This window comes from Hippichthys cyanospilos, chromosome 3 (genome assembly GCF_059441005.1).
Source record: "Hippichthys cyanospilos isolate Australia breed blue-spotted pipefish chromosome 3, RoL_Hcya_1.0, whole genome shotgun sequence".
NCBI lineage: Eukaryota > Metazoa > Chordata > Actinopteri > Syngnathiformes > Syngnathidae > Hippichthys > Hippichthys cyanospilos.
Window position 1 is genome coordinate 24035426 of NC_142371.1, and position 19164 is coordinate 24054589.

Below are 19164 nucleotides of genomic sequence, written 5' to 3' on the forward strand. Positions count from 1 at the left end.
ATCCTATAAAGTAGACTTGATAGGCAAAAAAAAAAAAGTTGTAATGTGCATTTTAATGATAACACTCCCAAGATACTAAAAGCTTAATATGATAATACAGTCTACATGTGTTGCTGCACCGTGTACGTTCAATTTTTGCATGAAGCAAGCAGTGCATCCATCTTCCAAAACTCAAATCGAGTCACTCGTGTCAAGGCACCACGGTGTGAATAATTAAAGGAAATTAATTATTTGTAAAATGTATCAAACTGGTTGCCCCAGACATTAATCAGTACCCATGAAGTAGATTTTGGTTTTAAAAAAAATAGTGTAGACCACAAATGAGCGATCTATGCTAACTTACTGGAGCCATCGACTGCAGTTCAGTTTGTTAGCATCAAGCTAGAAGGCTTTTATTAAAGAAAGTTGCATAGTTGGGTTGGATGTTTTTTAGTGTAATAGGAGAATTTAGCATTTTTTGACAGCGAGAGTGTGAAAACAGGTGTAAAAGGAATACATTAAAAAGTTCTTGAAAATAAATTTAAATGTGTTTTTTTATTATTTCCAAAGTGTGTAATGCATTTAACTTTTATATGGTCTTTAAATAGTACAGATTACCAACTATTGTAGGTGGGGGAGGGTCTCTGTTTACATGATTAGCAATTGTGTGTATAGCAATGTCCCAGTAGTCCATGCAGAGCTGGTGTCACGTGCGAACGCTACATGTCTCTCAGCTGTTGTGCGTACACAATGTTCCCAGCGCCTGCAGGAAACGCTCGCTGGAAACCTCTGTGGGGGGAAAAAAATGCCTCACTTGCTACGTTGTTGGCCGCCACTGTTGTGTTTAAATATAGTTTTATGTGCATGTGCGTGAGCACCAGCAGTTTTTTTTTCTATGTACAAAACATTAAGCAAGGACACATACCAATCCTAGAACATTTGGGTGTATTTGCTTCCTGTTCCATGTGCTTGTTTTCAATTCCAAATCTGAATGTTGAATATCAACAAATGTTTGATTATACAGAAACTGAATGTTGAATATCAACAAATATTTTATGATGCAGAAACCAAATGTTAGAATACCAGTACAGGGTTTCCTCCCAATCACTTGTTGCTGGGTAGATTTGTTGAGTTTCACTGCATCCGTTTCATGTCCGTTGTGCTGCTTTTGGCGTTTCTGTCCAGGTCACTTGAGGAAGTATAATTCAGAAAGGTGTCACAACTCCTCTCGACTCATCACTGCAGCACTAATATTCTTTCTTCACAGAGGATATCACTGAGTCAACTCATGTTGTCTTTCTGCGTGTTTCTTCACTTTTTTGTGATGAATGCATGAAAAAAAGACTACAAGCAATCATGACTCATGTATGAAATCACATGACCAAACTCAGAAAACAAACAAGCTGTGATTGGTGGCTATGTGAGCCCTCAGCATTTGTGATGTCAGTTGTATTTGACAGAAAGTGGTAAAATGGCCCCCCACTGTGATGGATAACACCGGGTGGATTTACCGGGTGCTTAATTCATATTGCACAAATATAATATTGATAAGAAAGCCATTGATTACACTAGTGGGGCACATATTGCAAAGTAATTTGGGCGGTTGACCTTCCCTTCAATGTTCTGAAAAAACTTGAAATTATTACATTGATTTTTTTTTTTTTAAGATCACAAAACCTTGAGCATGGGTGTGTAGACTTCAAATTCACTGTGTGTGCGTCTTTCTACAAATGAGTCAACTTTATTCGCTTTTATTAAAAACCTATTTTAGTATAATCCGATTGAAACTTGTGCTACTTTGTTTTGGCAAAAAGGTGTTTCATATATTTCTTAATTTACATTTCTCCAGTTTTATCTCCAATGAAGGGCGCTCATTCGGATAATTCTTTATATTACGTACTTGTATTCGTCGTTTTGTGTCATTTCATGTTCATACAAGTACAGAATGGCCATTAAAGAAAAAAAGAAGAGGTTGGGTGAGGCTACTGCTGCTGTGACTTGAACGCATGCGCGGATCCCGGGCACGCTGCATTTTGCGGCTGCAACGTGAGCGCCTCGATTACGTCCGTTACGTCACCAAGCTCCGCCCACGCGGTTGCCCTGAAAGTGTGTCACTGGGTTAAAGTGGCTGCAGAGCGGTCGGCCGGAGAGGCGTGGCCGGGGGGAAGAGGCTGGAGCTCGGTCACATGGGCTGAGGGGTTCAGCCCATGCGAGACGGTCGGCGGCTGTGGAACATTCAGTACTTGTTGTCGCACAAGCCGGAGGAGAAGGGGGGGGAGTTTCTGGTCCCTCCTCTTGCTCTCTTTTTTTTTCTTTTTTTTCCTCCAATTTTCCCTCAAGCTCTCCCCTACCTCTCATACACAAGCCGTGAGTCACCGGAGCAGACCTAGGAAACATACATGACCCGCTGTAGCTGACTCGTGTTTCGGTCGTTTCTCCCCTCTGCTTCGGCCACCATTTTCGCCGAACTTGTTCTTTTAGTTCATTTTCCGATCTTTTCCTCGCTGTCGACATGCCCGAGGACGTCGGACCAGCCAAACCTGGTAAGTAGCCCAAAACTTGACCATAAAATGTCACATAAATCTTAAATTACGCGAGTAATTTACTGTCTTTTTAACTCTTACCACCTGAAGCCTAAAATAATCTTGTTTGATTGCATTTGACGCGCAAATCTTTAAGACTGTCAAAGACTGCTTAAAGCTAAAAAAAAATGTTGTTTAAAGCGAGACGTTCAAAAGAATCGTTAATTTGTTTCAAACATCTTTTTACAGTCGTTATTTGTTGACAAAAGTCGCTTTTTGCGCGTTTTTAGTTTTCAAATGGGCGTGATGACTGTCAGCAACCCTCTTCCACTTCCTCGACCTAAAAAAATATGTTTTACGCCTTGACGTATAAAGGATAGTTTGCAGTGTTGCCCAGAAGGGGTTGTAACGTAATAAAAGTGAATTGTCGCCCCCGTTTTGGTGTTTAAATGTGGGTTAGGAGTGCCAGTGTACCCTCACTTCATTCAGTCGCAGTTGACACAACAATCCGCTTGACTCGACCTAAAAACGTCTTTTTTTTATAAAGTGAGCTTCAACATACTTCATGGGTGCTCTGTCAGGGGATATACGGTGATAAAAGTCGATTGTACCCGATTTCTGGGGTCTAAATATGGGTTAGGAGTCTGTTGCTTCATTCACTTTCCACTTGACACAACAATCGTGTTCTACTTCCTCGGCCGGGCTCACATGGACACGGCAGCCTAGCCATGTGCCTCTGTGTACACGCTTTTCTCCAAGCGATCGCTGATTGGCTGTCGCTTGCTCGATGGGCGTGGCGTAGCCGACACTTGTCCCGGCTATCCCGCGATTCCATTGGCTGCCTGCGAGCCGATGACGCGAAACATTGCATAATCCAACAGTGGACACCAGTGTGAGGTACACGTGAGTCGGGCTGACCTACATTCAGCGCGGCTTGGCGGCCACCCACTGACGGGACGCGCGCGACACGTGTGCGTGGGGCCAGAAACACAGGCAGTCACGGTGCACGTTAGGTAATCGCTTACGTGGACGCCGACGACAACGAAAAACGCTCATTAGCACTTGGTTTGAATCGCATAATATTCTCTATGTATGTAACTAGCATTTAAAAGCGTTATGTGCAATGATGCGCTTGCTAAAATGGATCCTGGCTTTCTCGAAGCGTTTCTCTGCATTTTCATTCATTCATTCTTTTCTTTAATTTCACATAAAAATCCAAAAAAAGGATGCAGTACTTCACCATAAACAGTCTTTCAAGTTATTGAATGAACTTTTTTGAATCATGTCATAGCTCAACCTGAAAGTTTATATCAACCCCCCCCCACACACACACACAAACACACAAAACAACAACGATTTCACCCTGTCTCAAAAGGTTGTTAAAATTGTTGCTTGTAACACGCTGCACTACTAAAGAGTTTTATGACAAATCCTCAACTAAAACGACCCTTGTTGTGGTAGCTAAGGTGTGTAAAAAGTCACACTAAAAAAAAGCATCCCTCTAACCGTTTCCTGGAAAAGAAAAAAAAAAAACGTTGGGGTGTTATCATTTGCCATATTTGTTGTGGTTGTTGTTTTGGGTAGCCCTGTGTACACCCGCTTTTTGACATCTTTGTAGATTGTCTTGCTCCACTGCTTTAGTGACCTGGTCTGAACAGACAATCGGCTCCCATGAAATGCATTCACATGCGTCCACATGCATACATGCACATGGCCTCTTATGTAACACTTGTTATCCAACCAGCAGGCTGGAGGTGATAAAGCAGGTCTTACACACACACACACACACACACACACACACACACACACACACACACACACACTGTAAGACCCAACCCATTCAATCATCCTAACCTTTAAATTTAAAAGGGACAAGCAGGGAAAGATAGGTATGAATTAAACAGGATCCTTAATAATAGTGAAAAACTAGATGTGCAACTAGATTTCAATTTAGCATCAAACGCTTGTAGATTATTATACAATTTTTTGTAACCACAATTGACAAAAGTCCTAAAAAATGATGCCACAATTTATCATTAACGCCACTCAGCATAAACCTATTGAGCACGACATAAAATATAGATTATAAATTCAAACAATTTGAAAATAGTCTTACTACTTTGCTAAAAACTCTGAAAAATATGTTAAAATATACCACTAACTCCAAAGCATCCCTGTATGTAAAATGTCATAATTAAATCTTAATTAAAAATAAAGTAACCCCCCCAAAACTGCTTTAAAGAATGCCTTAAACTCATGGAAAACATCACAAATACAAAAAATGTAAAATGAAACCGAATTTCACAGCTAAAATTTAAATAATCTTTGAAGATTATCATCAATAATTTTTACAACTCCAAGATTAAAACAAATCATCCTTTAACTGTCATCAAAATTCTGCCACAAGAGCTTTAGATGCCAAATTTGATCCTACCACCAAAATTCTTAAAAAAAAAAAAAAAAAAAAAAGGCAAAAGCAGCTATCACCCTTGGTGCCCAAATGTATTCAAAGAATCACCCTTAAATTATATCACAAAATATTCAGTACCACCTAAGATCCAGTCATCAACACCCACCATCCATATGATCGGGCACAGTCCATATGTTTGCCACCCTTGGTTAACACCTCCCGATGTTATCTTCTCAGGCGGAGTCATCGCCTACATCTCGTCGGGCGCCGCCTCCAGCCCCGAGTCTTGCATGAGCACCAGTCCCAGCGGCGTGGGAGGCAGCTTCCTGTCCACATCCCCTACTCCTCCTCGCCCCTCGCTGCCCAGCAGGGCGGTGGGCATGGTGGTGGATATAGCGCCACCTACCAAGAGTGGACCCAGAGGGGCAAACGGAATGGAGAAGACGGGACGCTCGTCCACCTCCGCTAAAAGCAGCATTACCAGTAAGTCAAGTCATGTTGATTGTAGTCATCAATGATGTGAAGTGGCTTTATCATAATGTCTTGTCTGTGTGTTGTAGAAATCAACGGCATGGTGCTGCTGTGTAAAGTGTGCGGAGATGTCGCCTCGGGCTTCCATTATGGCGTTCACGCATGCGAGGGCTGCAAGGTGAGAGTCACAAAATGACTGACGCCAAATAATAAACACAAAATTATGATTTTGCACCCTGTCATTTAAATTCAGTTCCAATTTCAGTTATTAAATTCAGTTCCAAGTTCAGTTAAATAAAAACAAGAACTTAATTTGAAATATGTTTTTAAAATGTCATTAAATATTATAGTGCCAAAAAGTAAAAAAAGTAGTAAAAAAAAAAAACATAATTTGCCATAATTTACAACCAAATTTGTGTGTGTAAGCAAAACAAATGAAATGATGCCATAAAAATGTAGGCCCCAAAAATGACTTTATGGTGGTGTGATTTCGCAGGGGTTCTTCCGTAGAAGCATCCAGCAGAACATTCAGTACAAGAAGTGTCTCAAGATGGAGAACTGTACCATTATGAGGATCAACAGAAACCGATGCCAGCAGTGTCGCTTCAAGAAATGCTTGGCCGTTGGGATGTCCCGAGATGGTCAGTAGGTCACTGCTCCTCCCGTTTACACTCACAAAAAACAAAAACGGTTAGTCGATGAGTTACATAGGTTTTGAATGCCAGTCCTCTCGGGCCAGTATCCTGCGTGTTTTCTAAACTTCTCTGTCAAACGCACCTGAGTCAAACAATTAGGTTCATTTTCAAGCTCCTGCAGAGCTTACTAATGTGCCAATCTTTTGAATCAGGTGTGTTAAGGAGAGATAACCAGAAAACCAGCCATGAGGTCTGGCATTCGACACCTATGGTCTAAATCATGGAGGCAAGACTATTGCCTAAAAAAAAACAAACAACTGCATTAAAAAAAAAAAAAAATGTACAGGGCGTTACACTTTAGTTACATAGCTTGGCCGCTAGGTAGCGCCAAAGTCAAACTTGATGAATGTTCCAAGGGAAAAAATAATTGAAAATAATTTTTATACATAACATTTCTGTTTAAAGATTGAAAATAAAAAAAAGTTTTTTTTTGGATAGTGTTGAGGAAAAAAATTGTTAACATTTATTTTCCTCCATGTCAATGTTGTATGTAGGCCCCCTTTTGTGTGTGTGATGATGTCATCATTATGCATCCTCAGCTGTGCGATTTGGCCGCATCCCCAAGCGCGAGAAGCAGCGAATGCTCCTGGAGATGCAGAATGCCATGAACAACATGATGAGCAACAACAGCCAGCTGCACAGTATGCTGCACGGCCACCAGAGCCCGCCACTGTCCAACGACACCAGCCCCTCGCTGTCTTCATCATCATCATCCTCTTCCTCCTCCTCTTCGTCGTCTTCCTCCTCCTCCTCGGAGTCGCCGTCCTGCTCCAACCCCTCGTCTCCGCAGTGCCCCCTTCGGGACGCGGAGTCCGTGGTCTCCATGGACACCAACTCCAGCTCGTCCTCATCCTGCGGCTCCGACAGCGGCGAGGACGACGTGGCCGTCGTCCGCCAGACTGAGATGCCCACGTCGCAGTCGCCGCCGGAAAGCGGCACGGACGTCCGCGTGGAGACGGTGCAGCAGAGCTGGAACTGCTGGAACAACAGCAACTCCGATGACAATGATGTGGCCATGCTGGCATACCGGGACGCTCCGCACATGTACGCGCACTTTAACCCACACACGCCGCCGCAGCAACAGCAGTTGGCCGCCGCCCCCGTCTGTCCCATGGACACGCAGCAGCAGCGCCCTTATGCCAACGGCAGAGCTCATCTGGTCAGTCCGCCATCATGGGTTTCAATATTTTTGCACATTTCACCATCATTTCAAACCACTTGAGCAGTCATAAATTTACTACATTTTCACAAGTTCTTCAATTTTCACATCCATCACTATGCACATAATATTCACCTGGATGAAGGCAGCTTTGTGAACTACCACTTTTCTTGTTCACAAAATATAGTTTTCCCCGCCATGAAAATTTCTCATTAAAACGAATGTGGAGATGTTGACTTCAAAACTGCAACCAGTTCAGCTCGTTCACAACATGCTGAGGATTGTTCTGCACTTCATTCATTGTTCCACAATTGTTTTTAGTTCCCAAACAAGTGCATTCATTTAACATATACTTGTTTCTTCCACATTCCTCCACAACAATTACCAGTAATATGAATGAAGATCATTCCCAAATTTTAACGCTTTATCCTTTAAATATAAGCTCATTCCTATTTGGGGTCATTGTTCTGTGCACAACACTTACCCTAATGCATATCATTTTTATTAGTCCTCAATTTCACTGACAAATTCCCAAATCTATGCACGCATTTTGCATTCTAACAAATCCACATTCAAGTTTACCGTTGTTGTTGTTTTTTTTTTTCCAAACAAATGGCATGGTGTAGATTTTAAAGAAAATGTTCCTTTTGATCAGGTGTGCCCCATGAACACATCCCCGTACGTGGACCCCAACAAGCCCAGCCAAGAAATCTGGGAGGAGTTCTCCATGAGCTTCACACCCGCCGTCCGCGAGGTGGTGGAGTTTGCCAAGAGGATCCCGGGCTTCAAAGACCTCCTGGAGCACGACCAAGTGGGGCTCCTCAAAGCCGGGACCTTCGAGGTACGCCCGCGCCGTGACATCATCGGGAAAAATCTCCAGGCGAGAGCCCGGACTCACTCGGTTGCGTTTGGGGCTACAGGTGTTGATGGTGCGCTTCGCCTCGCTCTTCAACATGGCCGATCGCACGGTGACCTTCCTGAGCGGCAAGCATTACAGCTTGGATACGCTGCGGGCGCTCGGCGCCGGAGAACTGCTCATGTCCATGTGCGACTTCAGCGAGAAGCTCACCGCGCTCAGGCTCGACCGCGATGAGATGAGCCTCTTCACCGCCGTCGTCCTCGTCTCAGCCGGTAACAACAACAACAACAACATTTCATGCCAACAATAACGAGCATAACGATACAAATATTTAGTTAGAAGAAACTGGTGCAATATTTATGAGTATTTTTTATTACAATATTACATTTACGACTTTTTCAAGTCTTTAGACAATCATAATTTTCCAAGGATTGTCAAAAAATTGACCTTATAAATAATTTACTTTTTTTCTGTAAGTTTTTCCTATATTTTTTTAAAGATGTTTTAGGGTCATTTTGAGTCATGGTTTTAGAAAAAGTTGTATTTTTATAAGATTAATGACATGTACGTAAAGAAGAAATTCATAAATTAAAAGTCATAATCAAGTACTTAATCAAGTATTTAAGGGTTAAATCTCCGTAGTTGTACTCGCATGTTACAGAAAGAAAGTTGTGATTTTGTACAGCTTTAAGAAACAAACTGACGTGTTTTTTTTTTTTTTCTCTTATTGGTAGACCGGTCAGGTCTGCAGGACCTGACGGCGGTGGAGGCCCTCCAGGACAAGCTGATCCGGGCCCTGCGGCAGCTACTGATGCAGAACCACGGCGACGAGGCGGCCACCACCTTCACCAAACTGCTGCTCAAGCTGCCCGAGTTGCGCTCCCTCAACAACATGCACTCGGAGGAGCTGCTCTCTTTCAAGGTGCACCCCTGACGCCCGTCCCGACGGGACCCCTAAAGACCAGACCAGAAGAAGTCGTACTGTATTCGTGGAGAGGATTGTTGCAAAACCAACACGGAGGCACTTGAAAACTTGACCGGCTTTATGCAAACGACGCTCACTTTGTTATTTTTTTTCATTGTCTCTTTGCAAGCCGTTTTGATGCATGTTGATAGCGACAAAAAGCTAACGTGACCAATGTGCTGCTAATGCTAATGCATGGCTAAACGTGCTCGTGGCCACTTCCTCCTCCTCTCCGCCGACCGTGTGCGTGTTTAGTACTAGTGTTCTCGTTGTCCTTGTACTTTTTTTTTTCTCGCCGCCTCGCTCCCTTAAGCGCATCGCCCGAAGATTGTCAAAGCATTCACGCAAGGTGGCCTGAGTCCACCTGTGCAAGGTGGCGCCAGTTGGAGGCCCAAATGTCATGGTTTTTTTTTCTGTTTTGAACTTTCCACTATTCTTTGTATGATTCAATTGTTTTTGTTTTTCAATCAAACGTGCTTTCTGCACGGCACTGAACATGGAAAAAAAAAAAAGGGTCGTCCATTTTTGTTTCTTGTACTTGGCAACACTGTCAATTGTAAATATCTATACATAAAATATATATATAAATATATAAATATCTCTTGAACATAGACAAATATGTATAGTATAAATGAATAAATATGGGAGAAGAAGAAAACGAGTGTTGTGTGTTTTCATTCGTAGGATTTTCACAAGTGACCTCATTTAATTGTCACGTTATACTTTTTTTCAATGATAGACCTTATTCTTGCATAATTTTTTTGTGGCTCTCTTGAAAAATATGTCTTATAGCTGCTACAAAAGATCAATTTAGAAATAAAGAATTCTTGTACCATACTTTTTTTCAAAAACAGGGTTTATTGTCTTGTCCGAGGAGTCTCTATACGCTGCTGTAAACTGTCATTCTATTTTCAGTCTTCCCTGAATACTCCTTTGCAAAAGTATCAAATCCATCTCATGCATAATTGACACAATTGACCTTTAAGATGAGAAAGGAAACCTTTCCAACAAGACAAATCTAATTGAACTCATCTTTGTAAGAGAGCACCTTAGTAATCTTCATCAAATCAGCGTCAACAACAACAAGGCTCACTTTTGACTGACACTGTCAAATCAGTCCTTTAATAATGTGATTGTATATTGACTAATATTGACTAGTATCATTGCAAGAAACAAGCATAAAAAGTAGAGTTTGAAGGAATGGCGAAGGGATGCGGCTTTAGTCCTTTTTTTTTTTGGGGGGGGGGGTATGTTTCTGCAAAGGAATAGATGCTGGAATATTTCACACACTTGTCCTCTTGTTGACCTAATACATACACACACACAAAGGGCTGATACACACAGAGAATAATTAGTCTCCTCAAACTGGGAGCCCCATCAGCACAAATTTTTATTTTAATATTTTTACCTCAATTGAAAATTGGTTGACATGTCTTATCTAAATGTGTCAACAAAGTCTGCCATGTTGCTTTTTAAAACACAATTTGCAGGGATGTCCATCATGAGTAGCCCACCGGCTACTAAATTTGAAGCATCTATATCACGGGTGTCAAACTCATTTTAGTGAGAAAAATCTATTCTCGAGTGAGCCTGTAAAATTGTGGTATTGCGTCACAAATCTAGATTTTTGATTTATATATATATATATATATATATATATATATATATATATATATATATATATATATATATATATATATATATATATATATAATAAAAATGTGTGTGTGTGTATAGTTTGTATTTTCCTCCTGCCTGTATTTTTAAGTAAGAAGACATTTCCTCCACCCATCTTGAATATAAACAACTTCATTTATGTTGCGGCAGATTTGATTAGGACTCATCAGGAGAGCAAATATTTCTTTGTTAAAGTCATAGTGCGAGGAAAAGGAGACGTGGATGAACTCACCCTCACGAGGCCTGCTATCGATTGTGCAAAACGGCCACATGCTTCCCATCCGCTGTTAGCCTTTGAAAAGGTGGCTCGCTTTTATTTTCTTAACAAGGATGGATCGAGGAATTAGGCTATCCCACGTTTAAAATGCAAAAACTGTATCATTTGTCGGGAAAAAGTCAATTTTCACTCTTACTGAAAAGTGTTGCGTTTGCAGCTTCCTCTTCGGAAAAGGTTCGTGTTGACACGCCTCCGAAAGAAGGGTCACGTGGTGTAAATAAACAAACAAATAAATAAATAAATATCGTAAAGTGTCCGCACGGATCATAGGATGTTTCACGACAATGATGCATTTTTGACAATGCGGAAAAATGAATATCTCGCAACATTCCAAACACAACTCCTCCAAACATAGAGGAACACCGTGCAATTAGAGCACACAACTCAACACAAAGTATTATACAGGTTTAAATCTATTAGTCAAAAAATCTATTTTACGATTTAAAAAAATATTACTAATAGGAAAACATTTTACGGATGAGCGGAAATCATAAAGTGCAAAAACGCATTTTTTTCCTCGTTACATTTAGTTAAAATTTTACCATTTTACGTTTTGCATTGTGTGGGTATAGTGTTCTGCGTTGTAGTAATTGCTTAATGTGATTTGAAAAAAAAAAAGTAAAAGGAAGAAAAATGATTCATAAGCTATGCAGCCCGTGTCGTGACGTCACTGGGTCATTTGAAGGTCAGAACGCGGGGGCGGTTCACGCAGAGTTCAGCGTTTAGAATGCAAACCGACTCTTCTTCGTCTTCTTGTTTTTCTTCTTCTTCTTCTTCTTGGACCCGTCCAACTTCTTGTTCTGGCCAAAACAAACTTTTGCTTCTGAATTCCATGGCGCGCTGAAAACCAGGAAGGCAAACACAACAACGAGAGCAGCACCGATAACAATATCAATAATAATAGAGCGAAAGATGTTCGACTACATGGACCTGCAGGTGTTCGGTACCGCGGAGCCGACGACGGATGGCAGTCTGGAGCACCCCCGGGGACAGCGGCGCAGGGCGTCCGACGTCCAGGAGCTCCTCCCCGGATACCGACAGCGTAAGTGTACGCTGAGCATGAATAGCGTTGAGGTGCCGAACCGCTCCGGCATTTGTTCATGATGAGGCAGTAACGAGATAGGATGTCATAAATAAGTCATAAAATGTTAAAAATACGCAAATACGTGGTTTCTTGTTTTGAAATAAATTAGTCTTAACGGAAACCTATGTGATTGTCTTTTTAAATGCTGATCCTAATTTCAATTCTCACTTTTCACACCATTGAATTCCAATTTAAACCCCTGCAAATTAAAAGCTATCAGTTTTATTAAATATTATTCTTAACCTAGTGTAAAACAATAACAACAACTTGAAATACAAACCCAGACAAAAAAAAAACCTTTAAAACCCTACTCCATTTTTAAATAATAATTGAGGCATCCTCTTCTTTGAAACCTTGTTGTTAAATACTAATTGAATGAAAGCCTAACCATGTCGTGAAACCCTCACTTAACGCCAGCACAAACTTTAAAATTTCAGGCTTTTCTTTATCAAAACCCTCATTTGAAACCCTAACTCCAGTTTCATACATAACTTCATCTTGAAACCCTTATCTAAAACCCTACTATTGAATTATCCCATTGTTTAAATAGTCTTACCCTAATGTGGAACACACAACTTTATTTTCAAAACCTTATCTAGAGACAGATTAAAAGCGGAGACTAGAAACACTAACTCGGGCTAATTTGCAACCTGACTTGTCTTGAAAAGTTAATATGAAAACTTCTCATTGAGCCTCCTTTTTGTAGCCATGGTAAATCCCAGCAGTTCATCCAGTTGCGATTACGCATCGAGCAGGTGCGCCGCCTCCCCTCCGCCACCTCGCACCTACAAACCCTGCTTCATCTGCCAGGACAAGTCATCTGGCTACCACTATGGAGTCAGCGCCTGTGAAGGCTGCAAGGTATATTCTCTACTATTTGGCAAATCTGCTCATTTAACTCTTATGCAGTACTTTGTCCAATCTTTTGACCTCTACATCAAAGGCATGTCACATCAAAGAGAAAACATTGATAATGGGGAGCAGCGTAATAGCAGCACGTTGTAAATCTCAATATTTCTTTTCTAATAAATTGTAATTTCAAGTGTAAACTCTCATTGTTATCATGTTTGGTCATCTACAGGCTTCACTTTAATTAGACTTACGGGTGCCGTTAATATAACCGCGGCTCTCCATGAGACTACAGCCACTTAAGCTTGATTTCACCAGATGGGAAGGGATAACAGTACAGTTACAAGTGCAAGGTTTAATAATTTAAGAGTAAAGTAAATATGTGTACTGCAGTAGTTCGATGTCTGAGGAGTGTCAGTGCATTTGAAAAAAATCCACGATGCACAGAGGGTGCAATAGGCGAGGTGCAAAGTAGCGAGGGATCGCTGTATAACGCACCTGCTTTATAAGGTTATTGTTGATATAGGAGCATTTGAAGTGCTCATTGCATGTTTTGTTTTTACTTTTCAGAAAATTCCGTAAAGATGGCTGCTACTGGTCAAAGATTGCTACATAAACTCAACAAAAATGAGTTTTTTTTTTTCACAGTAGAACATTCAACCATCTTCCATCCCCCCAAAACAAGCCTGACATTTTTTGCATATTTTTCTCTGTTATGAAATAAAACAAATGTTAATGGACCAGGAATTTCATTACAACATATTATATTAGTTGCTGATTTTACTAAATTAAATTTATTAATGATTAAGTTATTTGACAACAGATTTCTTCTTTGTTCCAAAAAGAAGTTGATTTAAATCTTTTTTTTTTTTTTAATAACCCCAAAATGCTTTGCACTGGTTAAGGAGTACTTGGCTGAAAAGATCATTCATAGTGGGTACAACACTGAAAAAAAGTTAAGAACCACTGGTTTACATCCAAGTAGTGTTTTTATTTTGTGGCATTGGGGCCAAAGAACCATGTTGAAGTGATTTGGGGAGCTTTATCTAGACAAAAGTGTATCTGCTGGGTAGAGGTTAGCGACGGGCTACCTATTTTTTAATCTGATGTTTTTCCCCCCCTCGGTCAGGGTTTCTTTCGCCGCAGTGTCCAGAAGAAAATGTCGTACACGTGTCAGCGAGACAGGAAGTGTGTCATCACCAAGGTGACCAGGAACACGTGTCAGTACTGCAGGTTAAACAAGTGTTTTGCTGTCGGCATGTCCCAACAATGTAAGTGCGAACACACGCATGCTTTTTAGCCTAGCATCAGAAGTTAAAGTGAATGAGCTCATCCTATCTCGTATCATCGTATTAATAGGATTTATTAAATTGGCGTTCCTGCAATTTTTGCAACATTCTGTTGAGCGATGTTCAAATTATGTCAGCAAAAACAAAATTCACCTCACAGATTACAAAGACAGACCAGACCATTTTTAAATTATTTTGTGGATGTTAAAAAATTCAACCTACTGTACATACTGTATGTATGAATAGAACTAATGCCGCTGAACAGTTTTGAGTGGTCGAAGGAAAAAAAAAATTCAAAAGTAACTTTCATTATTACGCCTTGAAAGGCATTTACAAAATGAGAGGGAAAAATGCAATGTGTATAGTTTGAAAAGTGTGCTCACAAGGGTTAATTGTTAATATTGCTCCTTTTTTAAAAAGTAAATCAAATCAAGACAGAATTTTGTCATAAAAATAGCAATTCAATCTTTTCCTGTAATTGATCAGCCCTTGTGCATGTGCCTCTAAATACAGTATGTGTTAGTGACCCACATAGCTCAATGTGCTCAAGTGTGTGTGTGCGTGTGTGTGTGTGTGTGTGTGTGTGTGTGTGTGTGTGTGTGAGAGAGAATTACGTATAGCTTCTAGGCTCTGCCATTGGCCAAGCTGCAGCCACATGTCGCGGAGGCGGCCAGGCTGTGGTACATTACATAAGAGCGGCGTCACATGGCGCGCAGGCACACGCACACACACACACACACACATACACACACAGAGGAAGATGGAATAAGGACGTAACATGAGCTTCTCACATTGGGCTCTTTACGCACTGCAAAAGAAGAAGAAGAAGTAGGGCAGCGTGGCCTATTGCGTAATAGCATCCATACACATGTGCCCCAGTCAGTAGGACAACGTGGAGAAATGGGTTTGCGTTACAAACATTCTTGTGTAAACAGTCGGACTTTTAAAAGTGTTTAGGTCACGGAACTGTTTGTGTTTGGATTTCTGCCGTTTGAGTTACAAACTTCAGTCTGATGTTTGAAAGTGTTGGAGTTGCAAAAGTGTTTTGAGTTTCAAACATGCTTAGGTTAAAAATGTGTTTGAGTTACGAACTCGTTTCAGGGTTCAAAATGTGTTTTAGACACAAAAAGTGTTTGAGCAAAAACTTTGAGTTACAAATGTTTTGAGTTTCAGACATGATTGTGTTAAAAACATGTTTGAAGTTTGAACATTGCTACAAATTTTATATTAAAATGACTCAGTTAAACATTTCAAGTTAACATTCAAATGTAGCATTAAAATGATAGTAAATGAAGTTCTACAATTCAAGTTTTTATATTAAGATTATAATTGTTTTCATAAAAAATGCATTCCAAACGAAATTGCGCCATAAAAGCAACAATGTGTTTCATTCTATTTGACATGTTGCTGGCTTCAGCTGTGAGAAATGACAGAAAAAGTCAGAAGAAGGCCAAAAAGGAAGAAGAAGTTCCAAAAATGGCCATCGGCGACACGTATGAGATGACGGCCGAGCTGGACGCTATCGTGGAGAAGATCTGCAGGGCGCACAGGGACACGTTCCCCCCACTTCGCCAACTCGGACAATACACCACAGTGAGTTTTGCTAGCGAGATTAAAAAAAAAAAAGTATTAAAACTAATATTTTGGCTCCATGTTGTGGCACCCTTGTGCCTAGAAACTATGTTGAAGTAAGTTGAGGAGCTTTACTGCCAACCTGTGGTATGTGGTGGTGTATTGCAGGTTTACCCGGCTATTTTTCTTGCAACTATTTTCTTCTAAAGTCAAACCAGGAAAAAAATAGTTACTTATTTAAAAAAAAAAAAAAAAAAAAGACCTCTACTAGATGGAATTTCCCTTATGATCATATATATACTGCAGGTTTAGCTTGCTATTTTTCTTCATATTTTCCAGACAAAAAATAGCAACAATATTTATTAAAAACAAAACAAAAAAAAAAACTCTATTACATGGGTTTTCATATATGACCGTAACTTTTTCTATTGTAGGTTTAAGTTGCTAGTTCTTACATTTTTTTTAAGTCGGACATAGTAATTTGATTTCTTAAAGAAAAAAACAATAAAGCTCTACTCCAAGGACTTTTGTTTAAAAACTTTTTCTATTGCAGAATTATGTTGCTTTTTTAATCGCAATTTATCCATTCATCCATTTTTCCATCAAAGTCAAACCAGAACAAAAATAGTAATATTATTTATCCCTCCAAAAATTCAAATTTTTGTTTCAAATTTTATTTGTTAATATCATTTCTCCTAGGTACGACCAGGCACAAAAATAGTAATTTCATGTATTTAAAAAAAAAACAAAAAACAACCTCTACAGCATGGATTTTTATATGCGACCGTAAGGTTTTTTTTCTATTGCAAGTTTACTATATTTCTCTACATTTTTCTTCATTAGAATGTAAGTCAGACCAGTCAAAAATGATTTATTTATTTACTAAAGAAAATATTTTACTTTTATAATAACAATAATCTACTTTCTATATCTTTTACCTATATTTATTTTCATTTATGACCATGAATTTTTCTATAGCAAGTTTAAGTTGCTATTTTTATTGCATTTTTTTCCTCCTGTTAGACCAGAAAAAATAGCATGTTTGTTTATTTAAAAAAAATTATAACAGTAACTTTTGTACTTGCTCTTTTTCTTCTATAATTTTTCTTCTTGAGACAACGTTGACCCCCCCAAAAATATCTTATGTTTTTTAACAGAAGAAACAAACTAAAAAAAGGGAAAAAAAGCCAAAAGTACATTCTCTATGGATTTTGGCTACAGCTGGTGTTTTTGGGAACGTAATCCCCGAGATAAACGAGGGAACGCTACACTTTGACAATTAAAAATTGGATTGTGGACACTTGACGTGTTTGTTTCTCCTGGTGCAGAGGTCGAGCTCTGAGCAGAGGGTCCAGTTGGACTTGGGTCTATGGGACAAGTTTAGCGAGCTGGCTACCAGGTGCATCATCAAGGTGGTGGAGTTTGCCAAGAGGGTGCCCGGATTCACCGATCTCAACATGGCCGACCAGATCACCCTTCTCAGGGCCGCCTGCCTGGACATGTTGGTGAGAAGAAAAAAAAAAGTAATTCCTTTTAGTTTTTGTCTTAGGTTTGGCTGTGATTGTCTCCTGGCGTTTTAGATTCTGAGGATTTGTGCTCGCTACACACCGGACAAGGACACCATGACCTTCTCGGACGGCCTGACGCTAACGCGAACTCAGATCCACAATGCCGGTTTTGGACCGCTCACAGATCCGGTATTCACCTTCGCCGGACAGATGCTGCCTCTGCAGATGGACGACACAGAAAGCGGACTCCTCAGCGCCATCTGCCTCGTATCCGGAGGTTGGTTCTTTATTTCAACACAAAAATCTGCAGCTAAGTCAGATCGTTTAGTCTTAAAACAAGGCAGCTAGCTTAATGCTAACATGTTGTCACATGCCATAGAAGCGCTAATGGAAATGAGTAAAGCAGTTAATAGTATTCTCACAGTGACAAATGAGACCTTTATTCAGTTTTTAGGGGTTTTTTTTGTTTTTTTTTGGGGGGGGGGGGGGGGGGGTGGCAGATCGACAGGATCTGAAAGAGCCGTCAAAGGTGGAGGTGCTGCAGGAGCCTCTGCTGGAAGCGCTGAAGATCTACTCGCGTAAACGTCGGCCCAGCGCTCAACTTTTGTTCCCCAGGGCGCTCATGAAGATTACAGACCTGCGCAGCATCAGCGCAAAAGGTACCGAAAAGCATCTCAAACAGAATCCCCTTTATAAAAAGTGTCATTTTATAAGAATTGTTTTTTTCCAAATTCATGTTGTAATATTAGGATATTAAGTTTCGTTTAACAAGGGAAGTATAAAAAATGAAGTGGGCCCGTGTGTTTGTGTTCAATTCCAGATACTTAAGTATCCAATCGATACATACTGTTAAGTACATTAAGGACATTCATTTCCAGATACTTAAATATTAAATCCATACTTAAGTATTTGGGATTGAATGTCCGGGCTCCTAAAAAAAACGTGAAAATACATTTCTGGCATTGAATGAGTTAAGCATTTTATATCGCGGATTTAGCCCAAATCTCATTTTCTTGTGAGACATCTAGAGGCCGTGTTGAGAAGCACGGCTTTGAAGAAATTCCCATGTGTTCCCCACCCCAGGAGCCGAGCGCGTGGTCACCCTTAAGATGGAGATCCCGGGCTCGATGCCTCCCCTCATTCAGGAGATGCTGGACGAGGTCCCAGAAACTTGACCGTCTCAGGAAACAACAAAAAAAAAGTGCAGCTTTTCGAAGGTGTTCCAAACTGTATTTATACTGCTAAAACTCGCGGATGTTTAATTGTTGTGACGTTTACACTTTACAAGCTACAAGAATGTAATTAATACTTGCATCTCATCCGAATAGTGTTCACCTGATTGTATGGCTCGCCGCCGGAAAAACGGACTGTGTGTAAGGGGATTTTTCCAAAAAGGGGGGAAAAAATTCCGAGGTGAGTTCATAATTGATTTGCCACGTGGGCCCGTGAGCGCGCATGTGAGCGGAAACACGTGTATTCCTCGTACAGTACCAGTCGACGTCATACATGGAACGTCGACGCGACTTAGGGGAAATTTCAAGCCCGGCTTTTCAAACTCTTTTGAAAAAAAACTCTGTGGCGTTATAGAGCCTTTCAAAGAAAACAAAGTGAACAGGCAAATATTTCAGTAAATAAAAATGGTTAAAAAAATAGTATCACAAATAGTCAGGAAGCACTGCATTTTTTTTGTGAAAAATAAGACTTTTTATACTGTTCCTGCAAGGATGTCAAATCTGATATGTCCCAATGATATCTGAGCTTTTAATTGGCCTAAAGCTAAGTAAGCTTAAACAAATTGAATAGTATGTATTCAATATAATTACTGCAAATACTGTATTAGACTCCATTT

General features: G+C 40.3%; 2 protein-coding genes and 1 long non-coding RNA gene across 3 annotated transcripts; 2 read left to right on the forward strand and 1 right to left on the reverse strand.

The window, feature by feature from the left end:
• The first annotated feature begins 2124 nt into the window (after nucleotides 1–2124).
• On the forward strand, nucleotides 2125–9717 carry nr1d2a (nuclear receptor subfamily 1, group D, member 2a). The gene is made up of 8 exons (XM_088410209.1): nucleotides 2125–2522; nucleotides 5149–5394; nucleotides 5472–5560; nucleotides 5879–6023; nucleotides 6617–7236; nucleotides 7892–8077; nucleotides 8157–8367; nucleotides 8830–9717. The coding sequence occupies exons 1-8, from the start codon at nucleotides 2492–2494 to the stop codon at nucleotides 9027–9029; spliced, it is 1728 nt and encodes a 575-aa protein (XP_088266335.1). The 5' UTR covers nucleotides 2125–2491; the 3' UTR covers nucleotides 9030–9717.
• Nucleotides 7618–12043, reverse strand: LOC148426414 (uncharacterized). The gene is made up of 3 exons (XR_015865045.1): nucleotides 11961–12043; nucleotides 10969–11853; nucleotides 7618–9049 (listed from the first exon to the last, which is right to left on the reverse strand). It is a non-coding gene; the product is annotated as an uncharacterized LOC148426414 (long non-coding RNA).
• LOC148426415 (retinoic acid receptor beta-like) lies at nucleotides 11647–18711 on the forward strand. The gene is made up of 9 exons (XM_088410210.1): nucleotides 11647–12055; nucleotides 12804–12958; nucleotides 14076–14217; nucleotides 15653–15828; nucleotides 17136–17312; nucleotides 17388–17592; nucleotides 17816–17974; nucleotides 18399–18532; nucleotides 18644–18711. Exons 1-8 carry the CDS (start codon nucleotides 11926–11928, stop codon nucleotides 18488–18490), a joined length of 1236 nt encoding a protein of 411 aa, XP_088266336.1. The 5' UTR covers nucleotides 11647–11925; the 3' UTR covers nucleotides 18491–18532; nucleotides 18644–18711.
• Nucleotides 18712–19164: the final 453 nt, after the last annotated feature.